The 18,919-nt window shown below is 54.0% G+C and overlaps 1 protein-coding gene across 1 annotated transcript in view; it reads right to left on the reverse strand.

The window, feature by feature from the left end:
• Positions 1-1,494: 1,494 nt before the first annotated feature.
• The window catches only part of LOC144952865 (cadherin-7-like), an 84,448-nt gene continuing 67,023 nt past the window's right edge, over positions 1,495-18,919 (reverse strand). Inside the window, exons 10-13 of the mRNA XM_078883336.1 lie at positions 18,146-18,264; positions 13,692-13,800; positions 11,728-12,075; positions 1,495-7,474 (exon numbers count right to left, since the gene is read on the reverse strand). Coding sequence (XP_078739462.1) covers positions 6,906-7,474; positions 11,728-12,075; positions 13,692-13,800; positions 18,146-18,264 — 1,145 coding nt within the window. The 3' untranslated portion in view covers positions 1,495-6,905. The remainder of the gene's footprint in view (positions 7,475-11,727; positions 12,076-13,691; positions 13,801-18,145; positions 18,265-18,919) is intronic.

Below are 18,919 nucleotides of genomic sequence, written 5' to 3' on the forward strand. Positions count from 1 at the left end.
CCAACCACCCATCCCACCCATCCACCCACGAAGCCAACCACCCATCCCACCCATCCACCCACGAACCCAACCACCCATCCCACCCATCCACCCACGAACCCAACCACCCATCCCACCCATCCACACACGAAGCCAACCACCCATCCCACCCATCCACCCACGAACCCAGCCACCCATCCGGCCACCACCACCAGGAATGAGATAAGAAAACAAACAGGACGACAACCCAAGGTTCATTATAAAAGTATTCTTGTCCGTTACGTTAATTTATGCAAAATTTGTGCAACCGTTTATTGAGCCCGGGGTGTGGGGGGGGGGTGCGGGTGGGGGGGTAGGTAGGTGGGTGGGGTGGAGGGGGGGTTTTGAGGAGTATTCGGAGGGCACATTTGTAGCAATAAGTATGTCTGTCATTGTCGTTGATGCGGCAGGGCGGACTGCTCTCCCTGGCTGGGTTTTTACTCGTGTCCCTGTGTCTGTGACTTGTCCACCACGTTCCACACTTTGTATAATTGCTGACGAGGAGAATTATATTATATCAAACCCGCTGCCTTGTCTCGCCCGCTCCCGCCTCTGTTATGTGTGTGTGTACGGCTCGCCAAGTAATGGGAGAGAGTGGAGAGTTTTTACTGGTAGGAACCTCCTGGTTACACCAGCCCACAGGGGATTATTGTGTCCGTCGTGCAGGGAGGGACTGGGTTCGGGAGGGAGGGGCTGCGTGGGGAGGGTGGGGAGGGGCTGGGTGGGAGGGTGGGGCTGGGTGGGGAGGGTGGGGCTGGTCACCCCGTGGTGCCCTTATAAAACTCAACGTTTCACCTACTCACGCCGGCTTGTGCCCGCCCTCACAGTCGGCCATATTTGCGGAATCCACCACGCCGCCGTTGACCCTGCAGGCCATTGACCGAGCAACCCAACGTTCCTACCAGCTCCCTCCGCAGGAGGAATGTGTTTTTAGACGTGTTATTCAATCAATTGTCTGTCCAGACACAGAGTCGATCTCATCCGTTCCTCCATTAAAGGAGTGAAGACAGCAGGTGATTACAATGTGGTCGATGCCTTGGAATTGGAGGCCGCAGTACTCTTTAGTTTTTTTTCGGTAAAGTCACGTAGGTATAAAAGTTAAAATAAATTAAATCACGACGTTTCGGGCGCAACACGAGCATCCTTCTTCAGGTAGGGGGAAACTTAGCGAAAGCACAAACGCTTAAGTTGTGTCAATTTCAAATCTAGAATGAATGCCCTCTACGGGGAGGATGTTCACCTATCTGTTAGAGTTTTTAACAGACGAGACAAGAAGTCACTAGTCTTCACCTGAAGAAGGACGCTTGTGTTGCGCCCGAAACGTCGTGATTTAATTTATTTACATGTTTTACCTACGTGACTTTACCGAATCCTTGCAGTCACGAAAACGTCAAATCCATATGGACCAGCTTTGTTCGTATCTCTGAAAGTTGCAAAGTTCGCAATTCGGGCGTTCGTAAGCAGAGGAGTCCCCGCTGTATACAGCATCCAACTTTATTAAAAGTTTTCTGTATTGACACCGCGAGGGTTGATAAGGCGCGTGAGCCCTTTGCAGTGGTGGAACACGTTCGCAGGAGAAAGATGTAGCCAGTCGGCACACAGATGCCACAACCCCAAAGAGAATGTAAAACAAAACAAGCCGTAACGCTGAGTGAATATGACAAAATCATAATATCATCATGAGACCTCCTTTGTCAGTAGCAAAATATAATAATAGGTTTTTTTACCCTTTTATCTGCCACAAAACTGACACCTTTATAGGCGCACTTTTGTGCCTTTTGGCGTCGTCTGGTCGAATACCATATGAGACTGGGCTATAACAAAGCTGTCTCTGGTGTGGACCAATCAATTTCAAGGACAATCCATACATTATCAGAGTGCTGTTTTTTGTTTGCATTTTGACCGCAGGTATTGTGGTTAATGCAAACATGATCCCTTGTATAAAGGTATCAGTTTTGTGCCAGATAAAAGGGTAAAAACCCTCTTCTTGGTTCTTTCGGTAAAGTCACGTAGAATGAATGAATTCTTCACCTGAGGACGGCTGCTTGCGTTGTGGCCGAAACGTCGTGAGAATTATTTTCTTATGTTTTATTTTTATTATTTTATTACTTCCCTTCTACGTGACTTTACCGAAAGAACCAAGAAGATGAATCCCTGCAGTTACGAAAGCGGTAAAAACCCTATTATTATTATAATAAAATAATCCGAGTAATATTTTCTAACATCTACCGGTAAACCCTTGTTACAAATAAAGACTTCATGAAGGTAGGAAAAAAATCCATTTGCGAACAGTTTGAGTAAAAAAACTAAAAATAACATCATTGGAACCTCATTTGCCAGTAACAGATATGATAATTGGTTGTTTACCCTTCTATCTGGCAACAAAACTGACACCTTTTTTTACAAGGAGTCATGTTTGCATAGACCACAATACCTGCAGTCATAATGCAAACAAAAAACACAACTCTGATAATGATATGCACTGTCCTTGAAGTTGATTGGTCCACACCCGAGACAGCTTTCCTTAGAGCCTAGTCTCACATGGTGTTGGACCAGATGACGCCAAAAGGCGCACAACTCAAAGACAATGCACCAATCAACATCAAGAACAGTGCACATTATCAGAGTTATGTTTTTGTTTGCATTACGACTGCAAGTATTGTGGTCAATGCAAACATGACTCCTTGTTAAAAAAAGGTGTCAGTTTTGTTGCCAGATAGAAGGGTAAAAAAACAATTCTCATAAAAAATAACATACATCGAGAAACATCAGCAAATACTGCAACACGACGAGGGGACCCTCGCATTTCCACGGATCTTCACACAGACCCCCCCGCCCCACCACATCCTCGCACGAGTGAGAATCACACCGGAGCACGTGGCGAGGTCTCGGTCCAAACGCGCCGTGATGTTCGCGACCCCGACGCGAGATTTCCCTTGGAATCGGAACTTGTCATCGAACCCGGTCACCCCCCGTCATCAAAACCCGCACCGAGCAGCAGCGGGTGGTGATGTATGGTCAAGAACCGGTGCCAGACAACACGGAGTCGGGGGGTGGGTGGGTGTGGGGGGAGGGAGGGAACGCCATCAGCAGTAACGGATCGAATTTTTTTTTTTGCTTTCTCGAGATATTTTGTGCGATGGTGAACGATCCGTCAAGGTGCGAAGAGCTGATGCAAGATGAGCTGGGCGGCAAATCTACAGCACATGATCTGGAGGTTCTGATCATTAATAAAATAGTACGGGATAGACCCGTGTGATGTAAGGAAAAAGTTTAAAAAGTTTAGCTGGAAACATATTTTATTTTTTGCGACCTAGAATTGTAATGTATTACTGTTAGTAGCTCAGCTTATTGAGAGTATGTTTAGCATACTGATGATACTATGTAGTTTATACTTTAGCTTTTTACGTGGTTGTTTAGTTACTGCAGCTACATACTATTAACATTCCTTCCCTTTATTAATGCTACCCCTATCCCCTCCCTTTGATGCTGCTAATCCTGCATAATGCACGTGCATAATATGACTTTGAAAACCCCCCGCCCACCTCCTACGCATTTCACAAGTAGTACTAGTCGCATTTATGCATTTTCCATAAATATGCTAAATTCCTCTTGATATGCAAATTATTTTGTCAATGTGCACTTTCCCCCCCCTCCAACCCAGCAGCTTAAATAGACGCTCCAAGCGTGGTGGTGTTTCATTTAGACGCTGTCTTCCCGACAGACCTGTTCTTCACCTGAGGACGGCTGCTTGCGTTGTGGCCGAAACGTCGTGAGAATTATTTTATTATGTTTTATTTTTATTATTTTATTATTTCCCTTCTACGTGACTTTACCGAAAGAACCAAGAAGAAGAAATACCCGTTTATCAAAGACCAATTCATGGCCTTCCATTTTGCTCTATCCATGACGTTTGCCTGCCAACTGGATCCAGTAGTTTAAATGACTCACGTAACTGAAGTCGCCGTCTTCCCCCAATGTCCTTTCAGTGACATCTGATTGTCCATTCGAGACGTGAATATTGCATCTCTCGTGTTTGGCATCGACGTCACGTTATTTGTACTGGAAATTTTGACGCGAAAAAAAGAGCAGAAAAAGAAAAAATCAACGAGGATTAATTGAATGGGAAAAAAAATCGAATCACGCTGCTTCTGTAAAAAAAGAAAAAGATGTCCCCACGATAAGCGCACCTTCCGGGAGAGACAATAAATGATTCCTCGTGGGGCCACGAAAGTGTTCGCCAAGACGTAGGAAGACGATTTGACGACACGCACAGCGGCGATCGCGGCGTTGCGTGCACAAACAAGTCCCAGCAGCTCATGGCGGAGTGAACGGGTGGCCGTGTCATTGTTCAGAACTCTCCACCCACCCACCCACTCAACAGGAGGCGTCCCTAGGGGGTAAAGGCCGAATTGGGGCGAGCAGCCCCGGGCCCCTCGTTTTGGGGGGCCGTCGCTTTGACGTTAAGGTGTTAGATGCAATACTTCCGGTTTAGTTCGAAGGGGCCCACAGAGTGTGATTGGCTTTCGGGTCTCTGGAAACAGATCGGGGTTCACCCCAAGAATGTGACGTGTGGGGGGGAGGGGGGTGGGGGGAGATAAACATAGAACCTCTGTTGGGAATGAAACGCGCTGGTGCTTCGTGCTGTGAGGCACAAGTTTTACCACTTCACTTGCGCCACTGCCACCACCACCACGACCTTGCCACGAAACCATTACGAGCCGTCGTAATGGTTGGTTGCTCGTAAGCCAAGAGAGATGCATGGGGAGGTTGTATCACCCCGGTCGCTCACGAGTGCACCGCGTGCCAGGTATTGAATGGGAGCGTCACGTGGTGGTGTTGGTGGTGTTGTGAGAGGTGAATGAGTTGCGTGAAGGTGAGAGGTGAATGAGTTGAGTGAAGGTGAGAGTTGAATGAGACGCGTGAAGGAAAACGTGGCAAATTAGGTTCCACTGCAAACGCTACAAATAATTGCAATACAAAATCTAATTACGGAACATATCTAAATAAAAAAGAGTTAAAGACGTAGTAGGGCTAATATATAAATGTGTCGTTAAACCCGCCATCACAACCAGACACGGCTAATTAATGAAGTTTGTCACTTAAAACAAGAGGCGCCCAATTAGTTACGTGTTCAGCAATGAGATGTTCCAACGCTCACTGCGGAGGAGAGGTTGCCACTCCTCTGTCGGGAGCTGGACCGGTACCGCCTGGATCTCTGCGGCATTCAGAAGGTCTGGTGAACTGGCTCTGGCTCCTGCCACCATGAGGGGTGGATGGTCCTCTACTCGGGGCAGGAAACTACCAAACAAATTAGTTAATAGTTCAGCAGTGGGATGTTCGAACGCTGACTGCGGAGGAGAGGCTGCCACTCCTCTGTCGGGAGCTGGACCGGTACCACCTGGATCTCTGTGGCATTCAGGAGGTCTGGTGGACCGGCTCTGGCTCCTGCCACCATGAGGGGTGGACGGTCCTCTACTTGGGGCAGGAAACTGCCAAACAAATTAGTTACGAGTTTAGCAGTGGGATGTTCGAACGCTCACTGCGGAGGAGAGGCTGCCACTCCTCTGTCGGGAGCTGGACTGGTACCGCCTGGATCTCTGCGGAATTCAGGAGGTCCGGTGGACCGGCTCTGGCTCCTGCCACCATGAGGGGTGGACGGTCCTCTACTCGGGGCAGGAGACTGCCAAACAAATTAGTTACGTGTTCAGCAGTGGGATGTTCGAACGCTCACTGCGGAGGAGAGGCTGCCACTCCTCTGTCGGGAGCTGGACCGGTACCACCTGGATCTCTGCGGCATTCAGGAGGTCCGGTGGACCGGCTCTGGCTCCTGCCACCATGAGGGGTGGACGGTCCTCTACTCGGGGCAGGAGACTGCCAAACAAATTAGTTACGTGTTCAGCAGTGGGATGTTCGAACGCTCACTGCGGAGGAGAGGCTGCCACTCCTCTGTCGGGAGCTGGACCGGTACCACCTGGATCTCTGCGGCATTCAGGAGGTCCGGTGGACCGGCTCTGGCTCCTGCCACCATGAGGGGTGGACGGTCCTCTACTCGGGGCAGGAGACTGCCAAACAAATTAGTTACGTGTTCAGCAGTGGGATGTTCGAACGCTCACTGCGGAGGAGAGGCTGCCACTCCTCTGTCGGGAGCTGGACCGGTACCACCTGGATCTCTGCGGCATTCAGGTCTGGTGGACCGGCTCTGGATCCTGCCACTATGAGGGGTGGACGGTCCTTTACTCGGGGCAGGAGACTACCAAACAAATTAGTTACGAGTTCAACAGTGGGATGATCGAACGCTCACTGCGGAGGAGAGGCTGCTACTCCTCTGTCGGGAGCTGGACCATTACCGCATGGATCTCTGCGGCATTCAGGAGGTCCGATGGACCGGCTCTGGCTCCTGCCACGATGAGGGGTGGATGGTCCTCTACTCGTGGCAGGAAACTACCAAACAAATTAGTTACGAGTAGCAGCACGTGTTGGAGAGGAGATGTCTTGAGTTTACTCTCCAACGCCACCGGTGTGCTCAACTAGCATCTAAGTTCTATATTTGAAGCTTTCGTGACTGCAAGGATTCATACTCTTAGGTTTTTTCGGTAAAGTCACGTAGGTAAAAATAAAATTAAAGTTAATAAAAGTTACTTTTATTAACTTTTAATTTTATTTTTTACCTACGTAGCATCTAAGTTTCTTGTATACGTGACAAACCCTTACTCGTTGGCCATGTCGACTGGCAGTGGCGTGTTTGACGACACATTAATACTTGCGCGATCTAGCCCAAGTAGAAAAAACAAAACCCACTTTATTACCAATAATATTGTTCGCGATATTACAAAAGGAAACCCTCCCCTCCTCCCCCCCCAAGTTGGCAACAAATAAAAAGCAGACTAATAATGCAGACCTCCACCACCACCACCATCATCATCCTCCTCATCGCTGCCACGCGAATACATCTGCGCCAGCTTCTCAAAGCGGGGCCCCCACTCGTCCAGGTAGTCATAGCGGCCCGCGGCGTCGTCATCATCATCGCCGTCGCCACGAGCCGAGCCGAGGGAGCTGAGCGAGCCGGCCACGGAGTCCCCGCCCTCGTCGCCGTACACCTGCACCGAGTCGTACGGCGGCGCCGCCTCGTCCCCGTCCGCCCGGCACAGCCGCTCGGCGACAAACGCCGACACGCCGGCGCCGCCGCGCGGCCTCCCCGCCCGCGGGCTCCGCCGTGCCGACGACGGCGGCGACGACGGCGACGACGACGGACGAGGGGGGCGATGGTGGCGAGGGGCGGCGAGGGCGGTCACGTCGAAGGCTCGCGTGTCCTCCTCGCCGCCGCCCTCGTCGTCGTAGCTGATGACGTTGTCGCGCACGAGGTCGTCGCCCCCGTCGCTCGCGCCATCCGTGCAGTCGGTGCGCAGCGTCCTGGCGCAGCGGCGACGCAGCGCCAGCAGCAGCAGCGCCAGGGCTGCGGGCACCGGCGGGGGAGGAGAGGGAGGGAGGGAGGGGAGGGAGGAGAGGGAGGGAGGAGAGGGAGGTAGGTTAGCGACGTCTGCGGCCGGCGTAAGAGATTGTGATGCCGCCGCCGCGAAGCCACTCTGGGGGCGCCCCATCTGCGACCTCGCCACCACCAAACGACGGGGCCGACACTGCTTCCCCCTCACCACCCCCCACATTTCCCCCTCCCCCCATAGAGCTCCGAGGGGAGGTCACATGGTCGACAGGTTTTCACCCTGAAGCCCTCTCATAGGGATAATCTTCACGGTTTCCTGCGGCCAGGGAATTGGGCGATCTCCCCCGATGCTAACTCGCACCGCGGCGCTGTGACTTGGGTTGAGGTTACATGGCCACCACGGTTAAGGCACAACCCCACACACGGATCGGCAGGCAGGTAGGGAGGCGCAGCAACAACGAACGGCAGGAAGCCAGGGTGGGCGTCTGATTGGCAGGGTGAATGTGCTTGTGCACGGCCGTCGGCGCAGCAGCCAGCGGCGGTCCCTTTGATATGGAAACCGGGATGTGGGCGGCGATGAGAGCGCCGAGTGCTGCGGCGCAAGACGAGCAATCCGATTGGCCGAGAAGGCCCTCGGATCAACGACGGCTTTGCTTTGATGTGGGTAACGAATAAAAGGGGGACGCAGAAAGGTAAACGGTCTCTTGCTTCTCGAGTCAGCTACCGGGGCGGTCGTCTCTTCAGGGCAGCTAATCGAACGTCCGCGGGACGAGTCGAAGTGCTGCGAGGACAGGCGCCCAGGAGTGGCGAACCGTGAGAAAGGGAGAGAGAGAGAGAGACGGTGTTGAGCGCAATAGCCAAAGAAGTTTAAGTCACAACCGAACAGGGTACAGACCATCGGGAAATAGTGTAAGCCTGCCTCGCCGATTCCTACTGACTCAACAGTAGCTCACAGTCGGCCAGTAATAAATCATTAATAACTAATCACAGCCTCGTGTGGTTTCGACGAGCGTGTGAAAGCGCGTGGCGCTGTGTGTGTGTACGCTCACAGCGTGTGTGGTCGGTGCTCCACGGGTGTACGCATCATCTTGCCGCTGCGAACCCCCGCACCGCGTACGGACTAACTTCCCTTGCGAATGCCCGTCCTACAGCCCTTTAAAAACCACCCGTAACGAAAACCCCCAATCGGCGACGCGGACGCGAGCAACGTCATTTTCCCTCCGACCCCTGACCTCCCGTTCAGAGCGTGTGATTGCTGCGCAGGGTTGTGTGAGGGAAGGCGTCGCGTTTGATTGGCGGAGAGGCAATAGGGTGCTCTCAGGCGACCGGGAGCCGGCAACGAGCCATGCCCCACAAGCAGGACTCGCGGACTCGCGGACTCGCGGTGGAGCGACCCAGGGAGGAGAGCCGGCGGGCGGCAGCCCTTCTCCCGCGAGCGATGAGCCCAGCGGCGGCAGCAGCTGTTCACACACGAGCGAGGGATCGGGAGACGGCGGAACCCCTGCGGCCGGCGCCCAACAGGGAGAGGCCTCGGGAACCAGCGGCCTCAACAAGATGAGGCAACGTCTGTGCCCCCCCCCTCTACCCCGGCAGCAAGAATGGCCTACGATCCGGCACCGTGGTGGTGACGGCTGTCGCTTGGATTTCACGCGTCACTGCGCGCGACCCAACGACGACGTCACACAGCAAGCGGTGTGGATGTCGCCTCGTCGTTTTCGCTCCGTGTGTGTGAACATTGGTGAGAAGGCTCCGACGGTGTTGTGCGTTCGAACCAAAATGGGTTTAAAGGATTTGATAAAATGCTACAATCTCTACTGGTCCACGACTCGGTACAATCATCAGCGTGCCTCCTGTCACCTTGACACTTCTATGATTGAGTTGAGGCTTTCGTGACTGCAGGGATCCATACTCTTTGGTTCTGTCGGTAAAGTCACGTACAGTAGGTAGAAAATTAATAGATCACGACGTTTCGATCGCAACACAAGCGACCGTCTTCAGGTCGCTTGTGTTGCGATCGAAACGTCATAATCTATTAATTTTCTATCACGTTCTGCAGATGTAGATGCCGCTGGTTCTTCACGTTCTGCAGATGTAGATGCCACTGGTTCTTCACGTTCTGCAGATGTAGATGCCACTGGTTCTTCACGTTCTGCAGATGCAGATACCACTGGTTCTTCACGTTCTGCAGATGTAGATGCCACTGGTTCTTAACCTTGTGCAGATGTAGATGCCACAGGTTCTTCATGTTCTGTAGATGTAGATGCCACTGGTTCTTCACCTTGTGCAGATGTAGATGCCACTGGTTCTTCACGTTCTGCAGATGTAGATGCCACTGGTTCTTCACGTTCTGCAGATGTAGATGCCACTGGTTCTTCACGTTCTGCAGATGTAGATGCCACTGGTTCTTCACGTTCTGCAGATGTAGATGCCACTGGTTCTTCACGTTCTGCAGATGTAGATGCCACTGGTTCTTCACGTTCTGCAGATGTAGATGCAGCTGGTTCTTCACGTTCTGCAGATGTAGATGCCACTGGTTCTTCACGTTCTGCAGATGTAGATGCCACTGGTTCTTCACGTTCTGCAGATGTAGATGCCACTGGTTCTTCACGTTCTGCAGATGTAGATGCCACTGGTTCTTCACGTTCTGCAGATGTAGATGCCACTGGTTCTTCACGTTCTACAGATGTAGATGCCGCTGGTTCTTCACGTTCTGCAGATGTAGATGCCACTGATTCTTCACGTTCTGCAGATGTAGATGCCACTGGTTCTTCATGTTCTGCAGATGTAGATGCCACTGGTTCTTCACGTTCTGCAGATGTAGATGCCACTGGTTCTTCACGTTCTGTAGATGTAGATGCCACTGGTTCTTAACCTTGTGCAGATGTAGATGCCACTGGTTCTTAACCTTGTGCAGATGTAGATGCCACTGGTTCTTCACGTTCTGTAGATGTAGATGCCACTGGTTCTTAACCTTGTGCAGATGTAGATGCCACTGGTTCTTCATGTTCTGTAGATGTAGATGCCACTGGTTCTTCACCTTGTGCAGATGTAGATGCCACAGGTTCTTCATGTTCTGTAGATGTAGATGCCACTGGTTCTTCACGTTCTGCAGATGTAGATGCCACTGGTTCTTCACGTTCTGCAGATGTAGATGCCACTGGTTCTTCACGTTCTGCAGATGTAGATGCCACTGGTTCTTAACCTTGTGCAGATGTAGATGCCACTGGTTCTTCACGTTCTGCAGATGTAGATGCCACTGGTTCTTCACGTTCTGCAGATGTAGATGCCACTGGTTCTTCACGTTCTGCAGATGTAGATGCCACTGGTTCTTCACGTTCTGCAGATGTAGATGCCACTGGTTCTTCACGTTCTGTAGATGTAGATGCCACTGGTTCTTCACGTTCTGTAGATGTAGATGCCACTGGTTCTTCACGTTCTACAGATGTAGATGCCACTGGTTCTTCACCTTGTGCAGATGTAGATGCCACTGGTTCTTCACGTTCTGCAGATGTAGATGCCACTGGTTCTTCACGTTCTGCAGATGTAGATGCCACTGGTTCTTTACGTTCTGCAGATGTAGATGCCACTGGTTCTTCACGTTCTGCAGATGTAGATGCCACTGGTTCTTCACGTTCTGCAGATGTAGATGCCACTGGTTCTTCAGGTTCTGCAGATGTAGATGCCACTGGTTCTTCACGTTCTGTAGATGTAGATGCCACTGGTTCTTCATGTTCTGTAGATGTAGATGCCACTGGTTCTTCACGTTCTGCAGATGTAGATGCCACTGGTTCTTCACGTTCTGCAGATGTAGATGCCACCACCGCCACGGTGGTTGAACTTACGACTCTCGGTCCGAGCAGGCAACTGGACATACGGGACCAGGTTTGTTCGAACCTCTGAAAGTTCGTAAGTCGAATGTTTGCAAGCGGAGTTCCCGTACAGCCCCTCGATTGCCTTCTACACGAGGCAGCATCTCCGTAAGGATTGTGTTCCACGGTGAATGAGTCTTAGCACCCTCATGTGTGAATGTCTATCTCCCTGTGTCTCTCTGCACTTGAATCTCCGTGTGGGTTGCCGTGTCCACAGATCCCCTGTGTGTGTGTCGCTGCTTCTCCCCGTGTCTCCCTGTCTCCCCAATGTCCCCGTGTCCCCCCGTGTCTCCCATCATCCCCGGTGTCTCCCTGTCTCCCCAATATCCCCGTGTCCCCCCGTGTCCCCCCCCCCGTGTCCCCCCCCCCCCCCGTGTCCCCCCCCCGGTGTCTCCGCACCAGTGAGCATCAGCACGCTGCCCACGAGGGCTGCGATCGCCTGCGGGCTGAGACCCGCGCGCCGTGAGGCCCCGGCGCGTCCCCCCGGGCCCCCCGAGCCCGCCAGGGGACACTGGTGAGGCTCGCCGCTGCTGCTCCTGCTGCTGCTCCTGCTGCCGCTGCTGCTACTGCTGCTGCTCCTGCTGCCGCTGCTGCTACTGCCGCTGCTGCTGCAGGGGCACGAGTGCAGCAGGAGGCGTGCGGAGCCCGTGAGCCGCGGCGAGCCCGAGTCGGTGACGAGCACGAGCAGCGAGAGCGGAGACTCGTGCAGGCGGCCCGAGACTCGGGACAACACGCTCGCTGTGCCGTCTACACGGGGGGGGGGGAGGCGGGGGGGGAGGGGAGGGGAGACGGGGAGGGGACACGGGGGGGGGGAAGAGAAGACGCAGTGAGACTCGGCAAGATGTCCCCACCCCTGTGTCTACCTGTGTCTCCCTGTCTCCCCACGTGTCTCCACGTGTTTCCCTGCGTGTCCCCACGTGTCTCCCCGTGTCTCCCTGTGTCTCCCTGTGTCTCCGTGTCTCCCTGTGTCTCCTTGTGTGTCTTCCTGTGTCTCCCGGTGTCTCCCCACGTGTCTCCCCGTGTCTCCCCACGTGTCTCCCTGTCTCCCTGTGTGTCCCTGTGTTCCCACGTGTCTCCCCGTGTCTCCACGTGTCTCCCTGTGTGTGTCCCCACGTGTCTCCACGTGTCTCCCTGTGTCTCCCTGTGTGTCCCCACGTGTCTACCTGTGTGTGTCTCTCTCTGTCTCCCCATGTGTCTCCCGGTGTCTCCCTGTGTCCCTACGTGTCTCCCCACGTGTCTCCCCACGTGTCTCCCTGTGTCTCCCTGTGTCCCTACGTGTCTCCCCACATGTCTCCCTGTGTCTCCCCACGTGTCTCCCCGTGTGTCTCCCGGTGTCTCCCTGTGTATCTCCCTGTGTCCCCACGTGTCCCCACGTGTCTCCCTGTGTGTGTCTCTCTCTGTGTGTCCCCACGTGTCTCCCCGTGTCTCCCCGCGTGTCTCCCTGCGTCTCCCTGTGTGTCTTTCTGTGTCTCCCTGTGTCTCCCCACGTGTCTCCCTGTGTGTGTCTCTCTCTGTGTCTCCCTGTCTCTCCACGTGTCCCCACGTGTCTCCCTGTGTCTCTCTCCCAATGTCTCCCTATGTCTCTGTGTCTCCCTGTGTCTCCCGGTGTCTCACTGTGTCTCCCTGTGTCTCCCTGTGTCTCCCCGTGTCTCCCTGTGTCTCCCTGTCTCCTCGTGTCTCCCCGTGTCTCCCTGTGTCTCTCTCTGTGTGTCTCCCCGTGTCTCCCTGTGTCTCCCTGTGTCTCCCTGTCTCCCCGTGTCTCCCTGTGTCTCTGTGTGTGTCTCCGTGCCTCCGTTGTCCCTCAGCGTCACGTTGGGGTGCGCGTCTCTGCTGGAGAAGTTGAATGGGCGAGTGTCTCCCCACGTGTCTCTCTGTGTCTCCCTGTGTCTCCCTGTCTCCCCGTGTCTCCCTGTGTCTCCCCGTGTCTCCCTGTCTCCCCGTGTCTCCCTGTGTCTCATTGTCTCCCCGTGTCTCCCCGTGTCTCCCCGTGTCTCCCCGTGTCTCTCTCTGTGTCTCCCCACGTGTCTCCCCGTGTGTCTCCCTGTGTCTCTGTGTGTGTCTCTCTGTGTCTCCCCGTGTCTCCCTGTGTCTCCCCGTGTCTCCCTGTGTCTCCCCGTGTCTCCCTGTGTCTCCCCGTGTCTCCCTGTGTCTCCCCGTGTCTCTCTGTGTCTCTGCGTGTGTCTCCGTGAAGTTGAATGGGCGCGTGTCTCCCCACGTGTCTCCCTGTCTCTCTGTGTCTCCCCGTGTCTCCCGGTGTCTCTCTGTGTCTCCCTGTGTCTCCCTGTGTCTCCTTGCGTGTCTCCCTGTGTGTCTCTCTGTGTCTCCCCACGTGTCTCCCTGTGTCTATGTGTGTGTCTCCGTGCCTCCGTTGTCCCTCAGCGTCACGTTGGGGTGCGCGTCTCTGCTGGAGAAGTTGAACGGCCTCGTGTTGGGGGCCTCGTCAAGGTCCACGGCTCCCAGGACGGCGAGAACCTGCAGAGCAGAGGAGGGTGAGCTCACCACCCTCACCACCCTCACCACTACACTCACCACACTCACCACTACACTCACCACACTCACCACCACCCTCACCACCACGCTCACCACTACACTCACCACACTCACCACTACTACACTCACCACACTCACCACTACTACACTCACCACACTCACAACTACACTCACCACCACCCTCACCACCACGCTCACCACTACACTCACCAGCTCACCACTACACTCACCACCCTCACCAACTCACCACTACACTCACCACCACACTCACCACTACACTCACCACCACCACACTCACCACTGCACTCACCACTACACTCACCACCACACTCACCACTACACTCACCACTAGCTCACCACTACACTCACCACTACACTCACCACTACACTCACCATCACCACTACACTCACCACCACCATCACCATCACACTCACCACTACACTCACCACCACACTCACCACCACACTCACCACTACACTCACCACTACACTCACCACTGCACTCACCACTACACTCACCACCACACTCACCACTACACTCACCACCACACTCACCACTACACTCACCACCACACTCACCACTACACTCACCACTACACTCACCACTGCACTCACCACTGCACTCACCACTACACTCACCACTACACTCACCACTACACTCACCACTGCACTCACCACTACACTCACCACCACACTCACCACTACACTCACCACTGCACTCACCACTACACTCACCACTACACTCACCACCACACTCACCACTACACTCACCACCACACTCACCACCACACTCACCACTACACTCACCACTACACTCACCACCACACTCACCACCACACTCACCACTACACTCACCACTGCACTCACCACTACACTCACCACCACACTCACCACTGCACTCACCACTGCACTCACCACTACACTCACCACTACACTCACCACTACACTCACCACTACACTCACCACCACACTCACCACCAGCTCACCACTACACTCACCACTACACTCACCACTACACTCACCACTACACTCACCACTACACTCACCACCACACTCACCACCACCCTCACCACCAGCTCACCACTACACTCACCACCACACTCACCACCAGCTCACCACTACACTCACCACTACACTCACCACTGCACTCACCACTACACTCACCACTACACTCACCACCACACTCACCACTACACTCACCACCACACTCACCACTACACTCACCACTACACTCACCACCACCCTCACCACCACACTCACCACTACACTCACCACTACACTCACCACCACACTCACCACTACACTCACCACCACACTCACCACTACACTCACCACCACCCTCACCACCAGCTCACCACTACACTCACCACCACACTCACCACCAGCTCACCACTACACTCACCACTACACTCACCACTGCACTCACCACTACACTCACCACTACACTCACCACCACACTCACCACTACACTCACCACCACACTCACCACCACACTCACCACCACACTCACCACTACACTCACCACTACACTCACCACCATCACCACCCTCACCACACTCACCACCACTACACTCACCACCACCATCACCACTACACTCACCACCACCACCACCACTACACTCACCACTACACTCACCACTACACTCACCACCACCCTCACCACCACCCTCACCACCAGCTCACCACTACACTCACCACTACACTCACCACTACACTCACCACTACACTCACCACCACACTCACCACCACACTCACCACTACACTCACCACTACACTCACCACCACACTCACCACCAGCTCACCACTACACTCACCACTACACTCACCACTACACTCACCACCACCCTCACCACCACCCTCACCACCACCCTCACCACCTGCTCACCACTACACTCACCACTACACTCACCACTACACTCACCACTACACTCACCACTAGACTCACCACCACACTCACCACTACACTCACCACTACACTCACCACCACCCTCACCACCACCCTCACCACCACCCTCACCACCAGCTCACCACTACACTCACCACTACACTCACCACTACACTCACCACTACACTCACCACTAGACTCACCACCACACTCACCACTACAATCACCACTACACTCACCACCACCCTCACCACCACCCTCACCACCACCCTCACCACCAGCTCACCACTACACTCACCACTACACTCACCACTACACTCACCACTACACTCACCACTAGACTCACCACCACACTCACCACTACAATCACCACTACACTCACCACCACCCTCACCACCACCCTCACCACCACCCTCACCACCAGCTCACCACTACACTCACCACTACACTCACCACTACACTCACCACTACACTCACCACTACACTCACCACCACCCTCACCACCACCCTCACCACCACCCTCACCACCAGCTCACCACTACACTCACCACTACACTCACCACCACACTCACCACTACACTCACCACCACCCTCACCACCACCCTCACCACCAGCTCACCACCACACTCACCACTACACTCACCACCACACTCACCACTACACTCACCACCACCCTCACCACCACCCTCACCACCACCCTCACCACCAGCTCACCACTACACTCACCACTACACTCACCACTACACTCACCACTACACTCACCACTACACTCACCACTACACTCACCACCACACTCACCACCACCATCACCACTTTGTGTTTGTCAGTTTTTCTAGGAGCATTGTTCAGCCCACGTGCGGTGTTGGCTGTTGCGTTGTCCGGCTCTCGGTGCTGTGTTGCTAAGTTGACCGTGGTTGTTTTCTTCTCATACGTTCTTACCTGATGGCGGTTGCTTGTGTTGCGATCGAAAGGTCGAATTACGTTAGTCTTTGATGTTATATTCTATTACCGAAATAACCAAAGAGTAATTCCTTGCATTTCGATTCGAAGCTTTCGTGACTGCAGCAGGCATTCATCTTCTTGGTTCTTTCGGTAAAGTCACGTAGAAGGGAAATAATAAAATAATAAAAATAAAACATCATAAAATACAATTCTCACGACGTTTCGGCCACAACGCAAGCAGCCGTCCTCAGGTGAAGAACAGGTCTGTCGGAAAGACAGCGTCTGAAGCGTCTCTTTCCGACAGACCCGTTTTTCACCTGAGGACGGCTGCTTGCGTTGTGGCCGAAACGTCGTGAGAATTGTATTTTATGATGTTTTATTTTTATTATTTTATTATTTCCCTTCTACGTGACTTTACCGAAAGAACCAAGAAGATGATTCCTTGCAGTCACGGAAGCTTCGAATCTATGTTGAAGTCCACTCAGCTCCACGTCCTCCTGTACCACATCACTCCATCTCTTCTCTAGCCCGTGCCGCGCCCGTTTAGCCCCCTCGATCCGGCCGAACAAAAGCTGTCTAGGCATGCGGTGGCTGGGCATGCGGGCTACATGACCCAGCCAACGCAGCCTTGCCTGCCGGAGGAGCTCACCGATGGGACTTTGCCCAAATTTTTCAAGGATTTGTGAGCTCCTCACACAATCCAGCCTGCAGGTTAAACCCACGATGTATCATAGGCAGGCCGGCCTAAATGTTTCTAACTGGCGAAGATGCTCCATTAGGGGGGGGTCCAGATTTCCCAAGCGTAGGGAAGGGAGGGCATGACTGTGGCTGAGAAGACCTGAAGCTTCATGTAGACATGCGGCACACACACACACACACGTGTACCCACACACACACGTGTACACACACACACACGTGTACACACACACACGTGCACCCACCCACACACACGTGGACAGACACAAATGTCCCCCGTGTAGCCCCAACAGACTGTTGGGGCAAGTGCTGTTAGCGAGTAGCAGCACCTATGAAGGCCGGCACGGCACACGAGGGGGTGGGTGGCCACCACCACGCCCGGCCGCCTTTGTCTCCCCCAGTGGCGATGTTTGCACACCGCTACACCAGGTACTCATTTGAGGCTGAGTCGACCTAGGGGTGGCCCATGACCGGCTTCAGTAATCAAACCGTGAATGCCGGGCTCATAGCGCAGCGCTCACTGCTACACCACCACTGCCCCCCACCCCTGCACAACAACAACAACCGCCACTAAGTGGTGGTGACGTCACCACGACACTTGTGCCAGGCTAGGTGCACCTTGAGGCCACGTGAAATGTCGAACGCCCGCTGGCAGGAAGGAGGTCACGGGGCAGACCCAGCAGGTGCCACGGGTCGACTGACCGAGATGACGACTGGCTGATGCACCACCTGTGCCCCCTACTGTGTCAACTCGCTGCGCTTTAGCCACCCGGCGCTCCGCTCGTTGTTGTGAGCGTCGCTCACCTGTCCCTCGGCAACGATGTCGCACGAGTGAGCGGCCGTGGGCTCGGGCAGGGGGGCGTTGTCGTTGATGTCCGTCACCACCACCTCCACCCAGACACGGCTCGCTTGGCTGGGCACACCTGGAGAGAGACACAGCACTCACCACTCAGTCAGTCAGTCACTCACTCACTCAGCACTCACTCACCACTCACTCACCACTCACTCACTCACTCAGTCACCACCACCTCCACCCAGACACGGCTCGCTTGGCTTGGCACACCTGGAGACACACAGAGTACTCACCACTTACTCACCACTCACTCACCACTCACTCACCACTCACTCACCACTCCTCACTCACTCCTCACTCACTCACTCAGTCACTCACTCACTCACTCACCACTCACTCACACCACTAGCTCACTCACACCGCTCACTAACCACTCACTCACTCAGTCACTCAGTCAGTCACTCACTCACCACTCACTCACCACTCACTCACCACTCACTCACTCACCACACACTCACTCACTCACCACTCACTCACCACCACTCACTCACCACTCCTCACTCACTCACACCACTCACCACTCACTCACCACTCACTCACTCACCACTCACTCACCACTCACTCACTCAGTCACCACTCACTCACCACTCACTCACCACTCACTCACTCACCACTCACTCACCACTCACTCACTCAGTCACCACTCACTCACCACTCACTCACCACTCACTCACTCACCACTCACCACTCACTCACCACTCACTCACCACTCACTCACCACTCAC

Source organism: Lampetra fluviatilis, chromosome 70, assembly GCF_964198595.1.
Source record: "Lampetra fluviatilis chromosome 70, kcLamFluv1.1, whole genome shotgun sequence".
In the NCBI taxonomy this organism is placed as follows: Eukaryota; Metazoa; Chordata; class Hyperoartia; order Petromyzontiformes; family Petromyzontidae; genus Lampetra; species Lampetra fluviatilis.